The 19,029-nt window shown below is 40.6% G+C and overlaps 1 protein-coding gene across 1 annotated transcript; it reads right to left on the reverse strand.

Annotated features, from left to right (window-relative positions):
• Positions 1 to 10,466: 10,466 nt before the first annotated feature.
• LOC310951243 (protein Wnt-7a) lies at positions 10,467 to 18,885 on the reverse strand. The gene is made up of 4 exons (XM_083919375.1): positions 18,544 to 18,885; positions 17,683 to 17,909; positions 14,803 to 15,074; positions 10,467 to 12,129 (listed from the first exon to the last, which is right to left on the reverse strand). Exons 1-4 carry the CDS (start codon positions 18,612 to 18,614, stop codon positions 11,647 to 11,649), a joined length of 1,053 nt encoding a protein of 350 aa, XP_083775501.1. The 5' UTR covers positions 18,615 to 18,885; the 3' UTR covers positions 10,467 to 11,646.
• Positions 18,886 to 19,029: the final 144 nt, after the last annotated feature.

A 19,029-nucleotide genomic window follows, 5' to 3' on the forward strand; every position in this document is an offset into this window, starting at 1 on the left:
CCTTGCACTATATGCCTGTTGACTGTTGCTACTTGATCAGTTGATTATAGCATGAAAAACCCTTTATGACTGTCTGTACAATCAGACAAGTGTAAAACAATAGTTTTTCTTACCCTAAGACACTCAGTTTACCTAAGCCAGAAAGTCATCAGGTAGCGTGTTGACTGTTTCCTTTGCTTTTACCAGCAGTGAGCATCTGGAGTTTTGATGTTAAATCATTGTGTTCTTGGGTGTTAATGTAGTAGGATTAACCTGCCATCATGGCAGCCCTTTTATTGCTGTTCTGCTACACATGAAAAGAGGCTTCCATGTGCAAATACAGTTATGCAAGTTGGCACAGAACTCTGAAGGAATGTACTGCTCTTTTTTTTTATTGAACACATAAATTCAGGAAGTCCAAACATTGGCCGACAGTGCTCACTACACAGGAGAATTCTCAGAAAACATGTTACCAAATGTAAATGGGCGCACTCAGTCAATCCCACTCATCCATGCTGGGATGATACCTCTGTCAGTGTGGCCCTCTCAGATGGAATTACTGTCATAGTTGGCATGATGACTCTCTTCAGGTGATAAAAGAGGTGTTGATACAGAAGCATCTGGCAGGCCTCTCGGCTCCAGACAGATTCTGCTCTCACCCAAATCTATCAAACCACAGACAACATCTGTTTGGCCTGTAGTTTAGCCTAGTTAGCTGATATTGTGATTTGCAATTAGCTTGTTTCTTGTGAAGAACAAAATATTGATTTTGTTGACACAACTTAGATTAATCATAAATTCACCCTGGAGAGAAGGGTCCGTACTCACCTATCTTCATCATCTCCTCCACAGCTCTGAAACGGCAGGGTTTTTCCTGAATATGTTGCCCAAGGCTTGCTTTCGAAAGGTTTTGATTGATCACCAGGATTTAGGGTGGAATCTCACAATTTAACACAAATCATGAAAGACTTTGAGAATAAACCACAGGGATGCTTGTTGCCAGTGGCATTTAGAGTTTTACACAGTTTGAAACAGACTGCAACAGTACGACTGGTCTTATTTGTGATGTTGACGGATCTGTTAATTGAGATTTGACTGATGATGGTTTATAAACTTTCCAGATTCTTGTGTACTTTGCATCAAAGAAAGGCTGACAGCCAGTTTGATTGCTATGTGAGATTAAACTTCACAGCTTTTATATCAAACAGACAGGTAACAAAATGAAAGATGACCATTCACATATAAACGTATTAACCCCTCACTAGCTGTGTTTCAAATTACAAGCAAATTTTAAGCTAACTTTTGAAATATCGCAAAAGAAGAAACCCAAATTAGGTGCGTTCCCATCAACTTGGTTACTAACCACAAACAAGTCGCCTTGGCCATGTAACCGCATCTCACCCTGGCATCTAGGATAGAAAAATAGAAAGAAGTCTTTAGAGAATTTGGTTCAGATGGGCAAGGTTTTATTTTTTTTTCATGTTAGCTAGTGTTGACCATGTTTCATGCTGTTTGGAGGCAAAGACGCATTATGGGAATATCCGGGAAGATGCCAACAAGGGAAATAGCTGATCACTCGTGTGAGTTAAATGTTTGCTATGTCGAACTTATTTAACATAGATGTTTCCATATCCCATTTAGCGCATCAATTTTTTTTGCACCAAAAGACGTTTTTGCGCAATTAAGGATGTGTTATCGAATTTTGCCATTTCCATTCAACCTTTCTAATGTGATACTTCAACACGTGAATAAAAATAGGGGGACGGAAAAACAGAGCTTTTTTTTTCTTCTCTATGTCAGTGTCATACACTCAGTGTGTCCCTGCAACCCCCCCCCCCCCCCTCTCTCTCTCTCTAACACACGCACACAAATATATATAAACATGCAAAGACACTTCTTCTGTCTCTGATGTGGCCAAAACCCTGGAGGGACCAAAGCCATTTTTCATGTAATTACAGAAAACCTGCCTGACAGGCTTTGAGGCAGCTTGTGAAAGCAGGGACCAAGTTTTTCCTACAGTGTACAGTACATCTAACCAGTTCTCATTGGCAAAAGATAATTTCACTTGTTTCACTTTCAGTCACTGGTCCAATTTTGTCGGGCACATCTAAGAATTTGTATACAGTAGGTGTGTCACAGTAAACTGGCTGGTTGAACAGCACAAATGTGCAATGTGTACTGGTAATATAAATCCCCTCTCGATACGGCTCTCTTAGATTAAGTGCCATTTATGCTATAAAATGTCTTCTTTTGTTAGGAAAAAAAATGTAACTGTAGACTCAGGACTTTTTGGTACAGTCCTTCTGTATTTGGCAACAATTTGGCGTTGACAATCCATCAAGTAGATTTCACCTCAGGTTAGTGGTCTCCATCTTTATCCCACACGTGTCTCCAGTTCTAGCTTTCAGCCTTGCTGCTCATGCATGTGTTCACGATAGTGGAATTTTTCCATTGTCGAAACACACAAATATATCATCATGTGACCCAACACTGACAACTATCGTCTGCTGTAGAGAGGGACAGTAGTAGAAAGGAATTTCCCCCAGGACAGATCAGTACAGACTCGGTGAACTGACGCTGTCTTAGGGGTGTGCGGCAAGTCTGCAACAGCAACTGGAAGAGGCAGCTCTGAGGTAATGTTTGTCTCTGTCTCTCTTCAAGATAAACCTGTCATTAAAGCACCAACGAACCTGTCACATTCTCACTCTGTTCTCCTTTTTATTTCTTACAAGAAAAATAGTGCCAAACTTGATGAGAACACAGAACGTTATGATCTGATGTTACTCCCATCAGGAGCAGCAGAGGAGACTCTTTTTGATACTGGGCCCTGATTGTAGGGAGTGACTGTTACTTTGCATTCTATCTTATAAGACATTCTTCTTTTATTTATTTATTTAATAATTGAGTTACAGTTTATTTAGCACGTTTGTACCCGCTCATTATGCTACAGATTTTGTAAACAAACCGAGACAAGATTATTTTAATTAACATCTGTCTGGACCTCCCAGACCCTGTAGGTGCTCATGGTTTTACAATAGCAGCATGTAGCTTCACTATATGCTGCAGCACAGTTGTCTGATGTCTTAACATGTCTCCCACTGCTTCCTTTGAAGGCCTGCCACCTGCAACAAGCTTCCACCTGTTACAGGACATATCCCGCTATCTCCTATCAAGCTTCTTCTTGTAAGAATTGTAGCTATTTTGCCAATGTATGTGTCACCAGCATGGACATCACAAGTATTTTATTTAGATTTTCTACAAGGTGGCTGTTATATTTTTCTATCAACAATGGATCACATGACTACTTGTATGTGAAAGGGGTTGCTTGTATATGATTAACTCACAGAAAAACGTCACTAACTTTGCAGTACCCCTCAGCTCTACAGAGCTTTTTAGCATGGCTCACTCCCACGGTGCTTATATCATTGTCTACTGCCGTAGAAGGCAGCTGCCTCACAGAAAAAGTTATAAAAATCCATATTACCTTACTTGCACAGCACCAAACACCAGACAAGCCACATGTTTCCCTCAGGTGTTGGTGGAGACCAAAACAGAGCTAAAAGCAGTGTTTACAGCTTGTTTCCACTGCCCCAAAGTAAACAAAAAACTCTTATTCAAGTTTCAGATGATTAATTTGGGAATTTTGTTATTGTTGTTACCATGGAGAGAACAGGATACAGCAGGCGTACTTCGGTGTATAAAATTACTCAGATCTTCAACATTGCTTCCACATTCTGTAACCCTCCACAAACTTGATTGGGATAAAATCATTTAATTGTGCAGCTCTTCTAGAGTTTCCAAAGGATACACAACTGAATGAACCAAATTATGAATGTGAAAAAGGTTATTTCGTCTGTATCCTCTGCTTTATAGACGTTTCACATTGTAAAGCTATATAAAACATATGAACTCTGGACAATATCAGGAGAATCAGGTCTTTCACACATGCAACACACAACATGAGAGTCTGTGTCAGATGCATTCTTACTTACTGGAAATACTTTGATTAGGTAGAGTGTGCAGGAGGCAGGACATGGTGTAGATTACACCGTGTTGACAGAGCTGGCTCTTAATTTGGTATTAGATAACAGTCTCTTGCCATTCCTTGAATTTGTCTGATGACTCTGGTGTTGGCCCTTAGTTCCCAATCCTGTCGTTTCTCTCAATATTCACATTTCCTTCTTGTCCACTGATAATATCTGGCTGCCTCTAGAAGAAGAACACTTGTTTGACACAGTTTTTGAAGAAGTCCCTTATTGGAATGCATCCTCCTTCTCTCAGTCAGGTCTGTGGGTGTCCTCTCAGCAGAAACCATCAGTTCAGGTGCTACGAGGAACCACTGCCACTTAATGTGAGTTTCTGTCACAGCAGACACCGCTTTGTGCGTCACCAGACACCTGTCCTTATGACGGGCGATGATTTATGATGGAAGGGATCGCTCTGGTATCTGTGCCCCCTGACAATGCTTCGACTGCCTTTGTTCCCTCTTTAGGAGTCGCAGGTGACATCAGATCACAGTCCAGATCATATTTATACTCTTCTTCTTGTGGCAACTGTAGGCAATACACCTCTGTTTCCCTGTCAGTGCATGGAAGGGTCATTTCTATGGCTGTAAAAGAACAAAGAATCTAAAGACTTCCTGCCAGAAACCCTTTAGGGTGTTTGTCACTGTCTGGCACAGTCTCAGGAGTCACTACCCATCAGGCTTTCATTCTGGTTTAACTAGGCCAAGAGGAGACATTCACTAATGAATGGCCAGCCAAAGAGCGTACCATTTGTATTGCCTGTGCTCCGTATTGTAAAGACAACAACAGCAATATAACATTAGAATAACCATAAATCTACATATACTGTAGGTATAAAGCCTCTGTAAAATCATTAAAGGCGACTGAAAGTGAGATTCTCTCCCCTCCATCGCTCTCTTTATCCCGTTTTCCTTTTGTCCTATTCTTTATCTCATTACCATCACTGAAGCTGACCTCAGAGCAGAGCATCCAGCTGTGTTCCCCTGCCCTACAGACAAACCTCTGACCCTGAGCTGAACTGTAGGATCATCTACCACTGTCACAGCCTCATCTAGCACTGTCACCGAATGACTCAGAGGTCATTTGGTGCACATCATTTACTCAGTTCAATTCAGTTTTTAAGGTGAATTGGGAACTTCATAGTGATTGTGAATGCATTGTAGGGGCATAAGTGACAAATGGAAAAATGTGTTCAGAGGAATTTGCAGAATGACCGGAGAAACCACCTGTCAGACATCTCTGAGGCCTTTACCTTGTTTACAGCCAACACTGGCTATTATTTACAGGGAGCCAGAGACATAAACTTCATACAAGTGGTTATTATAGTTCATGACATCTGTGTATGCAATTAACCACAAACAAAGACCACATGTGACCCGTACACACAAATTGCAGTTGTGCAGAACACATTTTATACGTGTTGTTACAGCAAAATAATTTAATTCCAGCAGCAGGGAATAAAATGAAGGTAACATGATTGAAAAGGTCTGTGGCACTGACTTCAAAACACTTTTGTCACCAGCATTGTGGGATACATATCAAAAGAAGTACTTTAAGGTATCTCTTTACCTCTTTTGGGTTGAAGGTGAGGGTGTTTCCATGTCTTGGCAAAGCATGAGTGAAGAGAGGGAGAAGATTAATGATATAATAGCTCTGACCACATGGTTTAGTTATTTAAACTGGCAGCATCAGCTCAAATTGTTTCATAGCTTTCTGCAATGATACTTTTAGGAGCGTGTCTGGACAGGTTACAAGATGCTAGAGGAGAGAATTCATTGCAACTCCCTCTGAACTGTTAAGCCAAGACACAGGAGCTTGGAAGCTATGACACCATCATTAAAGTACATGCAGAAAGTTTACTTGTTTGTGCACCTTTCCTTTGTTAATTGATTGCCAAATATACAGATTTATATAGATACAGAAGTCCCGTCTTGTTGAGTTCAGCTGTTGTGAGGAAAATATTTCATAATCAGATAAGTGACGTCTGTGGTTTATAATGAACATGCAGTCGTGTCAAACTAATAAGAAACAATCAAATCAAGAACAGAAGATGCCAGCTCTGTAAGGATAGGGAACCGCTAAGAATCTGGCTGACTATCATGACACTAGATGAAGATCAGTGATATTTCCTAAGCATCCCTGAGTCTTATGGGGTTGTAGTGAGTTTGGTGTTTTTGTTCAAAACATCCCGTGTCAGGACGCCCGAGACGTCGGAGGATTACTGTAAGCTTAGCTCAGGTGACGTCTTCAGGAGGAAGGGGAGGGGGGAGGGAGGTATGAGGGCCCTCCATAGCCCTGTTCCAAACCACTCCAAAAACAAGGAAAAGTATCATATGGGGTGCTCAGATCATTTGAAGATACAACACTACACACCATCAAAGGCAGCTTTTAACACACTAACGGAAAGTTCTCATTACCTTGTTTCTCAGATGCATTACTGTTCCTTGATTACATATTTCAAAAGCTTTCAAAGGCAGGTTAAGCGGGCCGGTATGTTCACTGAAATCATCTAAATGGCTCCTTCAAAATCCCCACAAAGAGTGCATCCAGCCTGTGTTCTTACCTTAATGCCGCTGACAATACCTTGAAGCTATTTGACCACTGTGTTTACCTGTAAAATCAGATAGACCATGGGAAGTCAGATAGACAGCCCCCTGTGAGGGCCAAACATTTGTGGATCTCTCTTGTGGGGAGTGGATATTGTCTGCTATCTCTGGCTTCCATCGCAGAGTCTCAAACAGTACTCTGTTAAGAGAGTGCATGAATGAGCTCTGAGCCCATGCAGTATCTCTGGAATCACATAAAGACAACCTTGTGCTCTGCAATTTACTGTGCAGCGCTCAGGTGCTTGTGCATGTCTCAACCAGAGGAAAAACAAAAGTATGACTGACATAATCATGTGTCAGAAGATTTATGGTCAGAGAGAGCGAAGGGGAGAGAAAAAACTGAAGAGCACATTTTCTCACTCCTCCTCCTCCTTCAAATTATTGTCTTTAGTGCTGTCCACTCGTTTGAGTGAAATGTTGGAAGCTGTTGAAACAGAATAACTCACACACACACACGCACACACACACACACACACACACACACACACACGCACACATGCACACACACACACGCACACACGCACACACGCACACACACACACGCACACACACACACACAGAGCCTTGTGTTAGTGAAGGCCCTGTAAAATGTATGATTTAACAACTATTTTACTGTGAAATTATGAGTCATTTCCTTCTTCATTGGTGGCATATTTTCTTTGAAAAAGTAAACACAAAATACTACATTTGTTTAATTCTTCGAGTAAATGTCATGCTGACACAAAATAGAAAACAACAGGTAAGACTGTATAAAGAAATCATATATCTTTGTTCATCGTAATTAGGTTTAGGTCAATGTGATTAATTAGAAATAAATCTTGAAGTCCATGACTGGTTTCAACAAACAAACGTCTACATCATCAGTCAGATCTTAATTCCAGCTATTAATCTGATCAAGGCCAATCTAATGATAACTGAAAACAGGATAGATCTTGCTTAAATGTGAGTTAAAAGAGTCATTGTTGGCTTTGACGCTAATTGCCGGCTGGAGCACACTGCTGGGCCGCCCTGATGTAACGGGTCATGGGAGCAGATAGGGAAGCTGTGGCAGGCCTCCAGTAATAACACAGGGAGTGAGCCAGACTACCAACCATAAATCTCCTGCTACCACCAATTTCCAACTACTGCAGGTGACGGGTGAGCGTGTGTGTGTGTGTGTGTGTGTGTGTGTGTGTGTGTGTGTGTGTGTGTGTGTGTGTGTGTGTGTGTGTGTGTGTGTGTGTGTGTGTGTGTGTGTGTGTGTGTGTGTTCTTAAAAAACAACTCCAAAGGGTAACGCAACCCCACTTCAGAGCAACACAGATATTACACCCCTGAACATCTTGGCATGGGCCTGGTCCTGTTTATGGAGAAACACAGCTAAGAGTATAATTAGCATTTCAGTGATCCTGCAGGGTGTCTGACATAGGCAGCGATATCAAAGAAGCTGGTGTTTTGTACTTGTGACTCAATGAGGATGAAGTGACTGTGGCCTCTGTGTGGTGGTGTTGTTTTTGCACCTGACTGGAGAACACCGCAGGTGGATTACCTGGAACAGTAGCTAAACTATTGTTTGTTTTATTTTTCAGCATCAAAGGTTTAATGGTGTAAATCCCTATGATTAATCCGCATTAGTGGAACCAAAGGGCACCCTGTAACCTTAGAGCACCACATTCAAAGTATCTGAAGAAACCCAGGGTTTTGCCCTAGTCATTCAAATATTAGATTACTGTAAATGAAATTAGGTAGACAGTGGTGGATTTACTCAAGTAAAATTAAGAACAATTTTGAAGTACTCTAGTTTTCTTTCTTTTCTATCTATTCGTCTATTTCTTCTATTGTATGCTACTTTATACTTTATACTCCGTCGGGACATCCTTTCGGTATTGATGTCACAACTATACTAGATATAAGTAGAAAGCTGCTACAGTGCCGTTACATTCATTCCCTGGCTGCATTGATGGTGCAGAGCTGTTGAGAGCACAGATGTGGAAGATCTAGGATTGCTTTTGGGAGGGGGCTTATAGAGACAGATGCTAAAACAACGTGTTTTCCAGAGGGGCAATGAAGTTATTGTTTGAGAAAAATGTGTTTTTTGAAAATTAAAGCATTTAAACATGTTCTAGTAGGGACCCAGAATGCAAGTATGAACCTGAAAATTGGCATGTTATTGGAACTTCAATACTAAATATAAATTAACTAATAAATTATGATATAATATTATAGGTTAGGCTACTGAGCATTATATGTATCATTATCCCCACCTTTACCAGCTACAACAGTAAAGCAATAAACACATTTACACATCACTAATTATGATTCAGTAAAATCCTACACACTGGACCTTTAAATATATTTGGTGCTAATTATTTTGTATTTGAATATAGGATTTTCACTTATGCTAGAGTAGTTTGACTATGTGTGTATTGATAATTTTATAAATAATGAATACTTAATCCACCATTGTAAATAAGTGACACATATAAAGGTCTCTGAGGCTCTGATGTGTTTTGTTCATGAGATAGTGTGATGTGCGTCTCACGCACAAAACCCTAGTTTAGGTTTAACCAGAGCTTTTTGAGCAGCTGCCTTTTCTTATGCGGAAGTCTTTTGTATCAATATTATGAAAGCTGAAAACTTTTGTCCGACAGAGACAAGCCTCTGTTATTATCCCCTTCGCGCCCATTTTTCATTATTCTGGCCAGATTATCACAGCCAATGACACATGATATAACTAATCTCCTGTAAATGAAACCTGAAATCTCACATGTCTCAGCTTTATCTATGGGGAGAAAAAAGAAGAGGTTTTACGAGGAAAATGCCCATGTGGGAATGTTCTAAAATACAGCACAGGTGAAAACTTTACAGGCTACATTTGTCAATCCCAGTAGATTATTGGGAGCAGGTTTTCCGTCAACACCTCGGGCCTGTCTCCCCACTCCACTTCCAGGCCGATGAGAGTGGAATCTGTAACGACTGTGGGCTTTAGCATCGTTAACATTTCCCTGACACGTCGGCCGGCCTCTCTTGGAGACTGCCCTGCATTTTCTCTGCTGCACAAGAGTTGTTGTAGCAACTACTGGCCCAGGAGTGAATGAAGCAGATGTGCGAGTCATCTATCACCTGACAGCTCCCACTCCCCCGACTGAGCAAGTCATCCCCGTGACAGTCTGCCCAACCAGTCTCATCAATTACTCTGGTACCCTACCATTAGAGCACAAACACTTTTCTCCCCTGACACATTCAACTGCTTCCCAGTCGGCAAGATGGGCCTTCAATTAAGCCTGAATAACTTTCCCCTCTCAAAGGGCGTCTCTCTTTCTGTGGCCCAGTATTGTGGACATTGTACTTGTAGGATAAACAGTTTGAGAACTGATTTATCTCCATGGTTACCATAGGATATTTGAGAATATTTATCCCTATTTAATGCCTTTATGATTACCTGGTGATTATGCAAACCACAATATAGCAACCATTAATGAAGATTTACATTTATGTTTATTTGAAAGTGTAAGCAATGGCTTTAACTGTTAATTGATTCCTATATAATTAGCAATTAAGGTCATTTTTGTGTATATATATATATGTGTGTGCTGTTTATGTATGTAAAAGTATGGCATACACCCCACTCCAATTTTTTTTAAACTATCCCTTTAAGGTTGAAATTCCATACTTTATACACTATGTTATTTTTTTACTGTAATCTATCTATCTACAGCATATTACAACTGTTCAAGTATGTTCTGTTGTTGCAAAACTAAACATTCAACATGTGTCTTTTTCTTTCATGGAATGACATTCCCATTTTTGTCATGATCACAGTGAGACTTGGATGTATGAGGAAGCAATAAAGGAGATAATGTCTTGTTAGTGTTATTCAGTTCCTGTATTCCATCAGTAGTAGTCATGAAACGCAGTAAACACAGACGTTTGAACACAGACACATATAAACAGTTTCTATCACTTACAATATACAACTATGGCAGTGGCAGCAGGGGCCAACTTACATATATCAGCTTTTTTTTCATAGGGATTTAAAAACAGGTGTCAGAGTCAGAACTTGACATTGAATATGCACAATATATAAATAAGACATTCATATAAAAATAGGCTTTTACAAAATATACTCTATGAACCAATATTTACCAAAAGTGGAAAATGTGCCTGTGTTTTTGATCAGTGAATAAGTCCTGTTTAGCTAAATCAGCTTGAAGTAAGCAATGCCATTGAAGGCAGTCAGTAGAGCGCACAGCCTTCGACCTTAAGAAATAGGATTCTCTAGACTAGCAGCAAACAGAGGGAAGACAAACTCATGAGAAGGTCAGAAGGTCAATGTGAGTAGCCTACAGCAGTTTCATCTGGAACAACATTATTCTAAAACGTATTATTCCAGCCAGATTCAAATCCAGTGTGTTAACAAGTGTTTGGACATTGATTGCTTTAATAAACTAAAACCCAACATTTAGTTATTTTTTTTATCCATAACGGACAAATCAGTAGTTTCTTTAATAGAATAAATTAATATGAATTATTTTCATTCTCTAAATACAGTGTGTTAAATATTCCAAATGGCTGTATCATTTCATCTGCACACAGAGTGAGAACTACAGCAGTGTCTCCTGCCCAGCAATTGTATCCACCATAATTAATTTGCATTGGCAAAGTCCATTTCCTAAATGTCCATTTAGCTTAAAAGTCTTGTCATTTTTTATTCAGTAGCTCACACTGTGGACGCCCGGTCCCACAGGATACAGTTTTTCCCTTAACAGTGTTTAGTCACACTTTTTCGACATTGCACCCCTACAAACACAACAGTCCAAGAAGAGGGGTGAAGAGCTTTGTGTGCAAAAGAATCACGATGCCCCATCTTCACCTTACTGTATGCACAGTAGAGTAGTTCCTCATTGTGTATGACAAGACTGCAATAATAGCCTTCTTGTAAAGTTAAACAGTTCCAGTATGTCCATCACATACATTATTATCATCATCATCATCATCATCGTCATCATCATCATCATCATCACACACACATACGCACACACAATCCAATAAATATTCTCATTTGCATGTGTACACCTCTGTCCTCTCACTGCAGGTGTTGCATTTAACATAGCAGCACCACAGGAACTTGCAGTTGCACTGCCACACGCGGGAGTACTGGTGTGTGTTGTATCCCCGGCCGCAGCACATCAAGTCACAGCCGCTGATGTGCTGCATCATAGTCTTGTTACACACCCTGCCCTGAGTTCCCAAGCTCCCCGTCACAAGGTCCGCCTCACAGTAGTTGGGCGACTTGTCAATGTACACTAGGTCTGTTTCCATGGGCTTCCGGTAAGAGTAAGGCTTCTTGATCTTGAGGAATTTAGGGCGCTTGTTGCGGCTGGCTTTGATTGGCTCCACGTGCACCGCATGGGCATACTTCTCCTTGAGAATGTAGCCGAGCTCGCGGAACTTGGGAAGTGTAGTCCAGCAGGTTTTGGTGGTGCAGGAGCCTGAAACACCGTGACATTTGCATTCCAGTCGCATGCTCTTCTCCAGGATCTAGACACACAAAAACAACTTAGTAACGTAGTAAGAACCAGCCCCTGTAAAAGCACTCCAGTGATTAGTGATGAATATACGCTGATGAAAGGTCAATAACAGCCATAATAGATCATTTAAACCAATTATGGTCTAGTGTTCTATAATAATGATTTAATCATTTTTTTCTGCTAAAGATATATGATAGTTTTATGTTTATATATATATTTAGATTCTTCAGAATTTAAAGGGGAATTTTCAAATTCTTACATGTTATTCCTGTGGCCTAAGAAAGTCTAAAAATATCAGTATACATGAACAAATCTCTCCCAAATCCAAAAAACTAGAGTGCTAAAACTCAAATATTATACTGAGAGCACCCAGGGGAATGACCTGAGTATATGGGTACATTTTCTGTTTCAGAACTGGGAGCATATACTCGCTTCTCTAATTTCTGGCTTTGAGAGAGAGCAGCTCATGTGTAAATGTTGATTTAACTTTCCTAGGCCGTGAAAAAAGCTTATTGGAACTTTTAATTTACCCTTGAAATCACTCTTTAATTGGTTAAATTACAATTGATGCAATGTTTAAATATTCTAAAAGCCTAAAGCATCTCAATTCACATTTCATCTCTTGTGCTACAAGACAAATGACAAACGCGCATTTAAATAACACTGTGACTGACAAATACACCATGGCTGGGGATTAAATACAGCACAGCCACATAGCTGTGTGATACCACATACACAGAAGCCAAAATAATGTATCAGATTTCAGGCTCTGTGTGTGTCGTTACCACACACACCACACAAATGTCAAGAGTAACTGTACAAGGCGCCGAGTGACTAGGATTACTGTTAAACCCCAAACTGATGACAATGAGAAGTGCCATTCATTGAAACTGGAATTTTCTTTAGCAACAAGGTCAACAGCAATTTCCCTTTGCTAAAATGCTAGGAGTTTGGTATGCAATATGGTCTCCTAAAGCCATTGACGAGATATTTATGCCTCTGTGTTCTTGGCAAGTAAACTGTAACAATAAAACCTATATACAGACATGTGAACAAGGACCAAAAAAACTGCTTTTCCCTGAGCAAACCACTTCATAAAACCCTTGGCTAACACTCGCTAATCCATCAGTTGTTCTGTGACCAACACTTGTGACAGCCTTTGTCTGGATGTCTTCGACCAGGGAGCTGTGAACGGCGCTCCTGCTCAATGTCACTGCTTTTGATTAGCATAAATAAAGGAGGAGGGGGTGACTATCAAAACAGAGAGGCCATTTATAAGCGGAAAGAAAAGAAATTCAGTAGGAAAAGTTTGAATCCACAAGTACAGACTTTTCTCTTGGGGGCAATTTAGCTGTCCAGATAAGCCAATTTCAATTCAGGGTCCAGAAATGCACGTAAAAAATGATCTGGGTACAACTGTAAGCTAGGAGGCTTTTCAGTCAGTGTGGAGATGGACGTTTTGGTTGTGTGAACCAGGCTATTTGGCAGAGAGAGAGAGAGGATATGAGTTAACTTGGGAAACGCTGTTTCAACCACACTTTGGCTGTTTGGCACATTACTCCACTCAATCTCTAACCTCTAGACTTCCTGAAGTCCCATTGTCACTCCACTGTCTTTTGCAGCCATACATGCAGAAAAGCCATCAAATGAGCAGGCCAACACTTCATGAGAACACTTTAATGATGTTCCGTTTTTTAATGTTGTAATGCCCTTTTAACTTTGTAACTTTTACAGTAGGGTGTGACAGTTAGCATGGCCAATTGCATGGTATATTAACTGAGTCTGACTTGATGGAGATCCAATTTGGACCTTATGCCTTATGAAAACTGTGATTAGAGTTGGTATGCAGCTGTACATGTCACCACACTCTTCTATACAGCAGTGGAGACACATACTACTCAATGATGCTTAAACCTAACCAAACAGTAAACACCACTGTGGTGCATGTACAAGCACATTGCATCTGATGTGGGTTTATGATATAACAGAAGTCGTGGGTGGGGATTGTCATAAAGGTAACTGTACACTGTCCCAGTGGTCAGGGGGGATGGGCTAATGCCTTTTTGTACAGTGTCAACCTGTTCTCAGTGCAGAGATCTGGGTTGTAATCAAACCCTGCCACTTAGACAGCTCTTCCCTTAAAAGCAGCCTTTTATTCCACTGCTTGTTCAGTCTCGGCTCTTGCTGTCCAGCTCTTGGCGAGGTCCACCCACACCTCATCGTGGCACTTTTAATAGTTACCGAGGCCAGCAATAGACTACTTAACCACCAGTTTACCATTCAGCCCTGTTTTTTATGCTTTAATGTTGAAAAAACACATTATTTCCTCATACTTTCTGTCTGAATACACCTGTATTCTCCTCTTTCGGAAGCGCTGTACTTTCTACCTATACATGGTATATTTGTGACATCAAAACTTTACGGAAGTTCTGACGGCTGTTTAACTGCTGTTTAACTGCTGTTCAACTGCGCAGTTTCTGAATATGTGTGTATTTCTCTGTGGATTAAGCTTTTTGATATTTTTACAGTGTTTATATAGCACCTTGACTTGCTTTATGATATAAAAAAACATGGACATCTCACTTTTTACAAAGAGGGACCTTTAAATTTGGAGAACAAATTCTAGGATCTTTAAATTCATTGTGCTGAATAAGCAGACATAATCCTATCGCTAATCACTTACCTTGCGTCCCACCTCATTATTATGGAGGTTCATGAGTGTCCTTGCATTCTGTTTGACCTCACGAGCATCGATAAATACTTTGGAGAAGCCAAGGCCATAGCTGATGTCTGCCGAGCAGCCTCCCCACTTCCAGCCTTGGTCTTTACTGTAGAAACCCTGCTTCTCCTTATCACAGCTACAGTCACTCAGGTTACCCTGTGTACAGGCGGCTGTAATGGCGTGGGCCACCCCTGCTGCAATGATGGCGTAGGTGAATGCAGCCTCTTTACTACCTAGCGGAGCAGAAAAAGAGAGAGAGGGGGGGGGGGATGAATAAAATGTTGCAGGTTTACATTGAGATTGTCTTAAAATAGAGAATGTCATGGTGTTTCTCCTAAAGTTTAAAGGAAATACAATACGAATGTACAATAAGTCATGTGATTTAAAAAAAATAAATTATTAACACTATGTGTGCTTACATCACTCCCTGCTGACATATCACTCAAGGGTTGTACTGTTTTGAAACCTGACCTGGAAACTGTCCTACCCGTGAACCAAAATGGCCACTGGTGGCATAGTCAACAAAGCAGTATGAATAAGAGGGTTGTCGGCAAGTAAGGGCTATTGATCCACTCAGAAACTGTCACATTCTGTGTAAACTCATAAGGCTCTGACATCAGAATCTTCATCCTGCTGTTATCTCACCCAAGTCCAGCTAACAAATCATTTACATGCACACGGAAATATCGACAGATAACTAAAGGTTAATCTGACAGGACTCATATAGACAGATCCTGAAACAGAGTTCTCCAGTTAAATAATAAGACGAGAAAGAAACACTACAAAGCGAGTCTGCAATATCTTGTTCAAAGCCTTCTATAACGCAAACTAAGAAATAAGTTTCCCTTCTAGCACTGTGTGAAATAATGTAATATTCATAAGCACAATCAACAAGTTGCATGTTTTCATTTGCAGATCTGAGATTCATTATCATGCAAGATCAAGAATATGATACTCCGATCATCCTGGCTATAACATCCATCATATCTACTGTATGTGTAAATAAACTCCTCTTGTTCAAAACAAACATCATATCTACTCTGTGCTTCCTCCTGCCACCCGGTTCACTATGCAGGGCTGCCATGTCTTTGATAAACATCTTGGATATGTGCCCTTGCCATTGAAAAAAAAAGCTCATATTGAGGCATCAATTATGTGGACGTTTTTATAGACTTGATGGGCTCTGAGCCAAAAAAGAAGGTGTGTCAGTCAGCGTTGTTAATTTTCCCCCCGCAGTTCTTAGTGCATGAGTTCACTGCAAGAGATGGTATGAATTCCTTCAAACCTTGTAATGAGAGGTGGAAGATATTAAAAAAAGAGAGTGGATGAAAAAAAAATCAAACGCCTGTTTCAGTTGAACTACAAGTGCCAGTTCACTGTTCTTCTGCCATGTTTGTTTCTCTTTCATCTCTGCAGTCATGCACCTCTCAGTATCCAGCCTCTTTATATGGACCTCATCTGATACAGCTTAACTACAAAGTTCAGGTACAAACACAGTTGAGGGCCTAAAATGGCTCAAAGCTGATGCACCTTGCATTACCCATAAGGATTATGTCAGTTCACGGGTCATTCCCTCTTCACTTGAAGAACAATTGCGAGCTCCACAGCTCCACTCTGCCTGGGCATCGACAATGGTATTCATTTACAACCATTGGCCTTCTACGCTAATCTGATCAGTGAAACCAATCTATTTGGTATGGCCGTCAAAGCATGGACTTAAACTCCTGTCTTGGAAACACAAACCAAGACTCTTGACGAGCTAAAACCACTCATTCATAAAGGAACAGATTGTCAAACACCACTGTTTCCATTTCAACAGCATGAGGAGATAATCCTTTCTTTCTAAGAGCAGCAGGCAAGATGGCCTCAAACAGCTGGTCCAAGCTACTGACCATTGTGTAAAGAGTATTTGGATTCTTTGTGTGACATCAGTAGTTCAGGCAGAACTGAAATATATTAAACATGTTTTCATCTAAATGGTTATCAAACTCAATGATTGTAGCCCTAAAGGTGTCCTTTGACAAAATATCATTAAACTTCATTAAACATGTTAGGTCTTCCTGGTAATAGTGTCCTCGATAACCAGCAGGCTTTAATAGACCTTATCAGTTCATTGTCGCCAACAAACAAGGCACAAAACTCCAGCCATAATATCAGCATCCCCCTGAATTTCATCCAGAGCAGACTTTTGTCTCAGCAGAAGGAACACTGATTTGGGCTCATTTGTTTCTCTAATTTAGTACTTTCGGGTCTTACTTTCCTCTTGGCTTTGCCCCACTGTAACTTATACCCGTGGTAAGATCTACATCCTTACAGTGAGAGCTACAGCACCCATCACTAGACAGGATAAAGACCAGTGAAAATGTGTCTCCAGAGACTCTGCCGGGCTGAAAAGAAAAGGCTGCCAGCAGTCACAAGAGCTTTGTTACAGTGCTGGCTTCAGATACCTTTTATAAAAAAGCCCTACTCAGTGAAAAGTCTGGAGCAAAACTAGGTCTGATGTAAATGACACTAACTCCTTATGGGATGCTCCTTACATTATAGTTGCAATAATGCAGGACAGGTGAGTCTGATCTAGAGCACCAGATATTAGATTATATTCTGTAAAACATGTGAAAAGGGGATACATGTCAAGGTCATGTTTTTCTTCCAAGGCATCAGGTCATAATTTAAAGACGTGATATCCCTAAATCTTGGTATCCTCTTTGACACTGCGAAAATCACAAAAGAGCCAGAGATAAAGACGCACAACTACGCACGAGGTGATTGATAAAGTGTGTTTAGTGTTGGGCGGAAACTAAGTTTCACACTGTAAACAAACGTTAACAGACAGCAACATACCCACTTTCAACTCTTTTCCGAAGACTGTCCTCTCTCCAAGTGCAGAGCAGTTCCAGCGCCCGTTTTTGAACTGAAACTGACACTCGTTGATGCCCATTTGGGCTCCCTCTCCGATGACGATAATGGCATCGGGGCGACTCTGGCAGATAATCCGTTGTCTGGGGGCCAAACCGGGGATCTTGTTACAGATTATGCTCGCACCTAGGGCCACCACCGACGAGAAGCCACTGTGAATGGAAGATGGGTATGACTGAGAATAAAGTAGCCATCAATCTTTTTGTTTTCATTATAATATTTGTGGCTGGGTTTTTTTTAGTTTTTGTTTTTTTTACCCAAAATCGTTTACATAACCTTTAAAAATTAAAATGCATTTGCACTATTTTTTTTTAAATAGTAACTAATAGTCCTAATTCAAATATTGAATATATCCCTGTAGAAAATATAGTCTTTTAATGTGATATTTGCATTTACATTTAAAAGCATAATTTTCATTGCAAATTCCACTTTAGAAGAGATTCTATAACATCTGGGCTAAGGTGCACCATAAGACTGCTACTCTTATGTAGATACTTTTAATTATACTGCCAATGGGAGTTTAACCTTCATAATGAAGGAAACGTCATTAAATAATAAGAGCGCATTACAACAAGTCTAACTGAAACACGTTTGCGCTCTTCCCTAAATGTTTCATTTATTGTTTGTAAAATCACTTGCCTGCTTTTGAGCAAATATGCGATACAACAGGCGCTTTTAAATACCTAACAACAACAGCTAAAGGTCTCATTCGTCAGTTATTTAAGTCCTTTTGTGTTTGAGAAAAACTACGACAAACTAATGTGAAGCCAAATAAGCGCAGCTCACCCAATTTTCAAATAAACAATTCCCAGACAAAGTAAAACTCTTAAAATCCAGCGTCTTGTTCTCCGACTCATTGCGGCCCCGCTCTCAGTTTCATGCAACGATCTGTAGAGCTGATGAATAACTCGGTTCGCTTATTCTCCGATCGATCACAGCCCAGGTAACTCCAAAGGAACTCCAATGTGCCGAAAAGCATAAAAAATAGTACACGCTCGGGGGAAAAAAACTTTTACAAATTGCCGGTTAGGGTATCATCCAAACTCCCTTTACGTGGCCCCCTTTTGCTGGGCCCTCTTGTCATTGCGAGGGTGTCACAGGTAACCCTTGGGGTGAGCAAGTGCGATTATCTCTTTCTCACAGTTCCTCTGCTACCCGCAGGTCTTGGCTATATATCTGGCTCATCTATCTGGGGCGTGTTCACAGGAGACATGGGGCCCTGCTGAAGAATCCCGCCAGGGCTGAATCTCAACACACACACACACACACACA

Source organism: Echiichthys vipera, assembly GCF_963691815.1.
Source record: "Echiichthys vipera genome assembly, chromosome: 9".
Lineage (NCBI taxonomy): Eukaryota > Metazoa > Chordata > Actinopteri > Perciformes > Trachinidae > Echiichthys > Echiichthys vipera.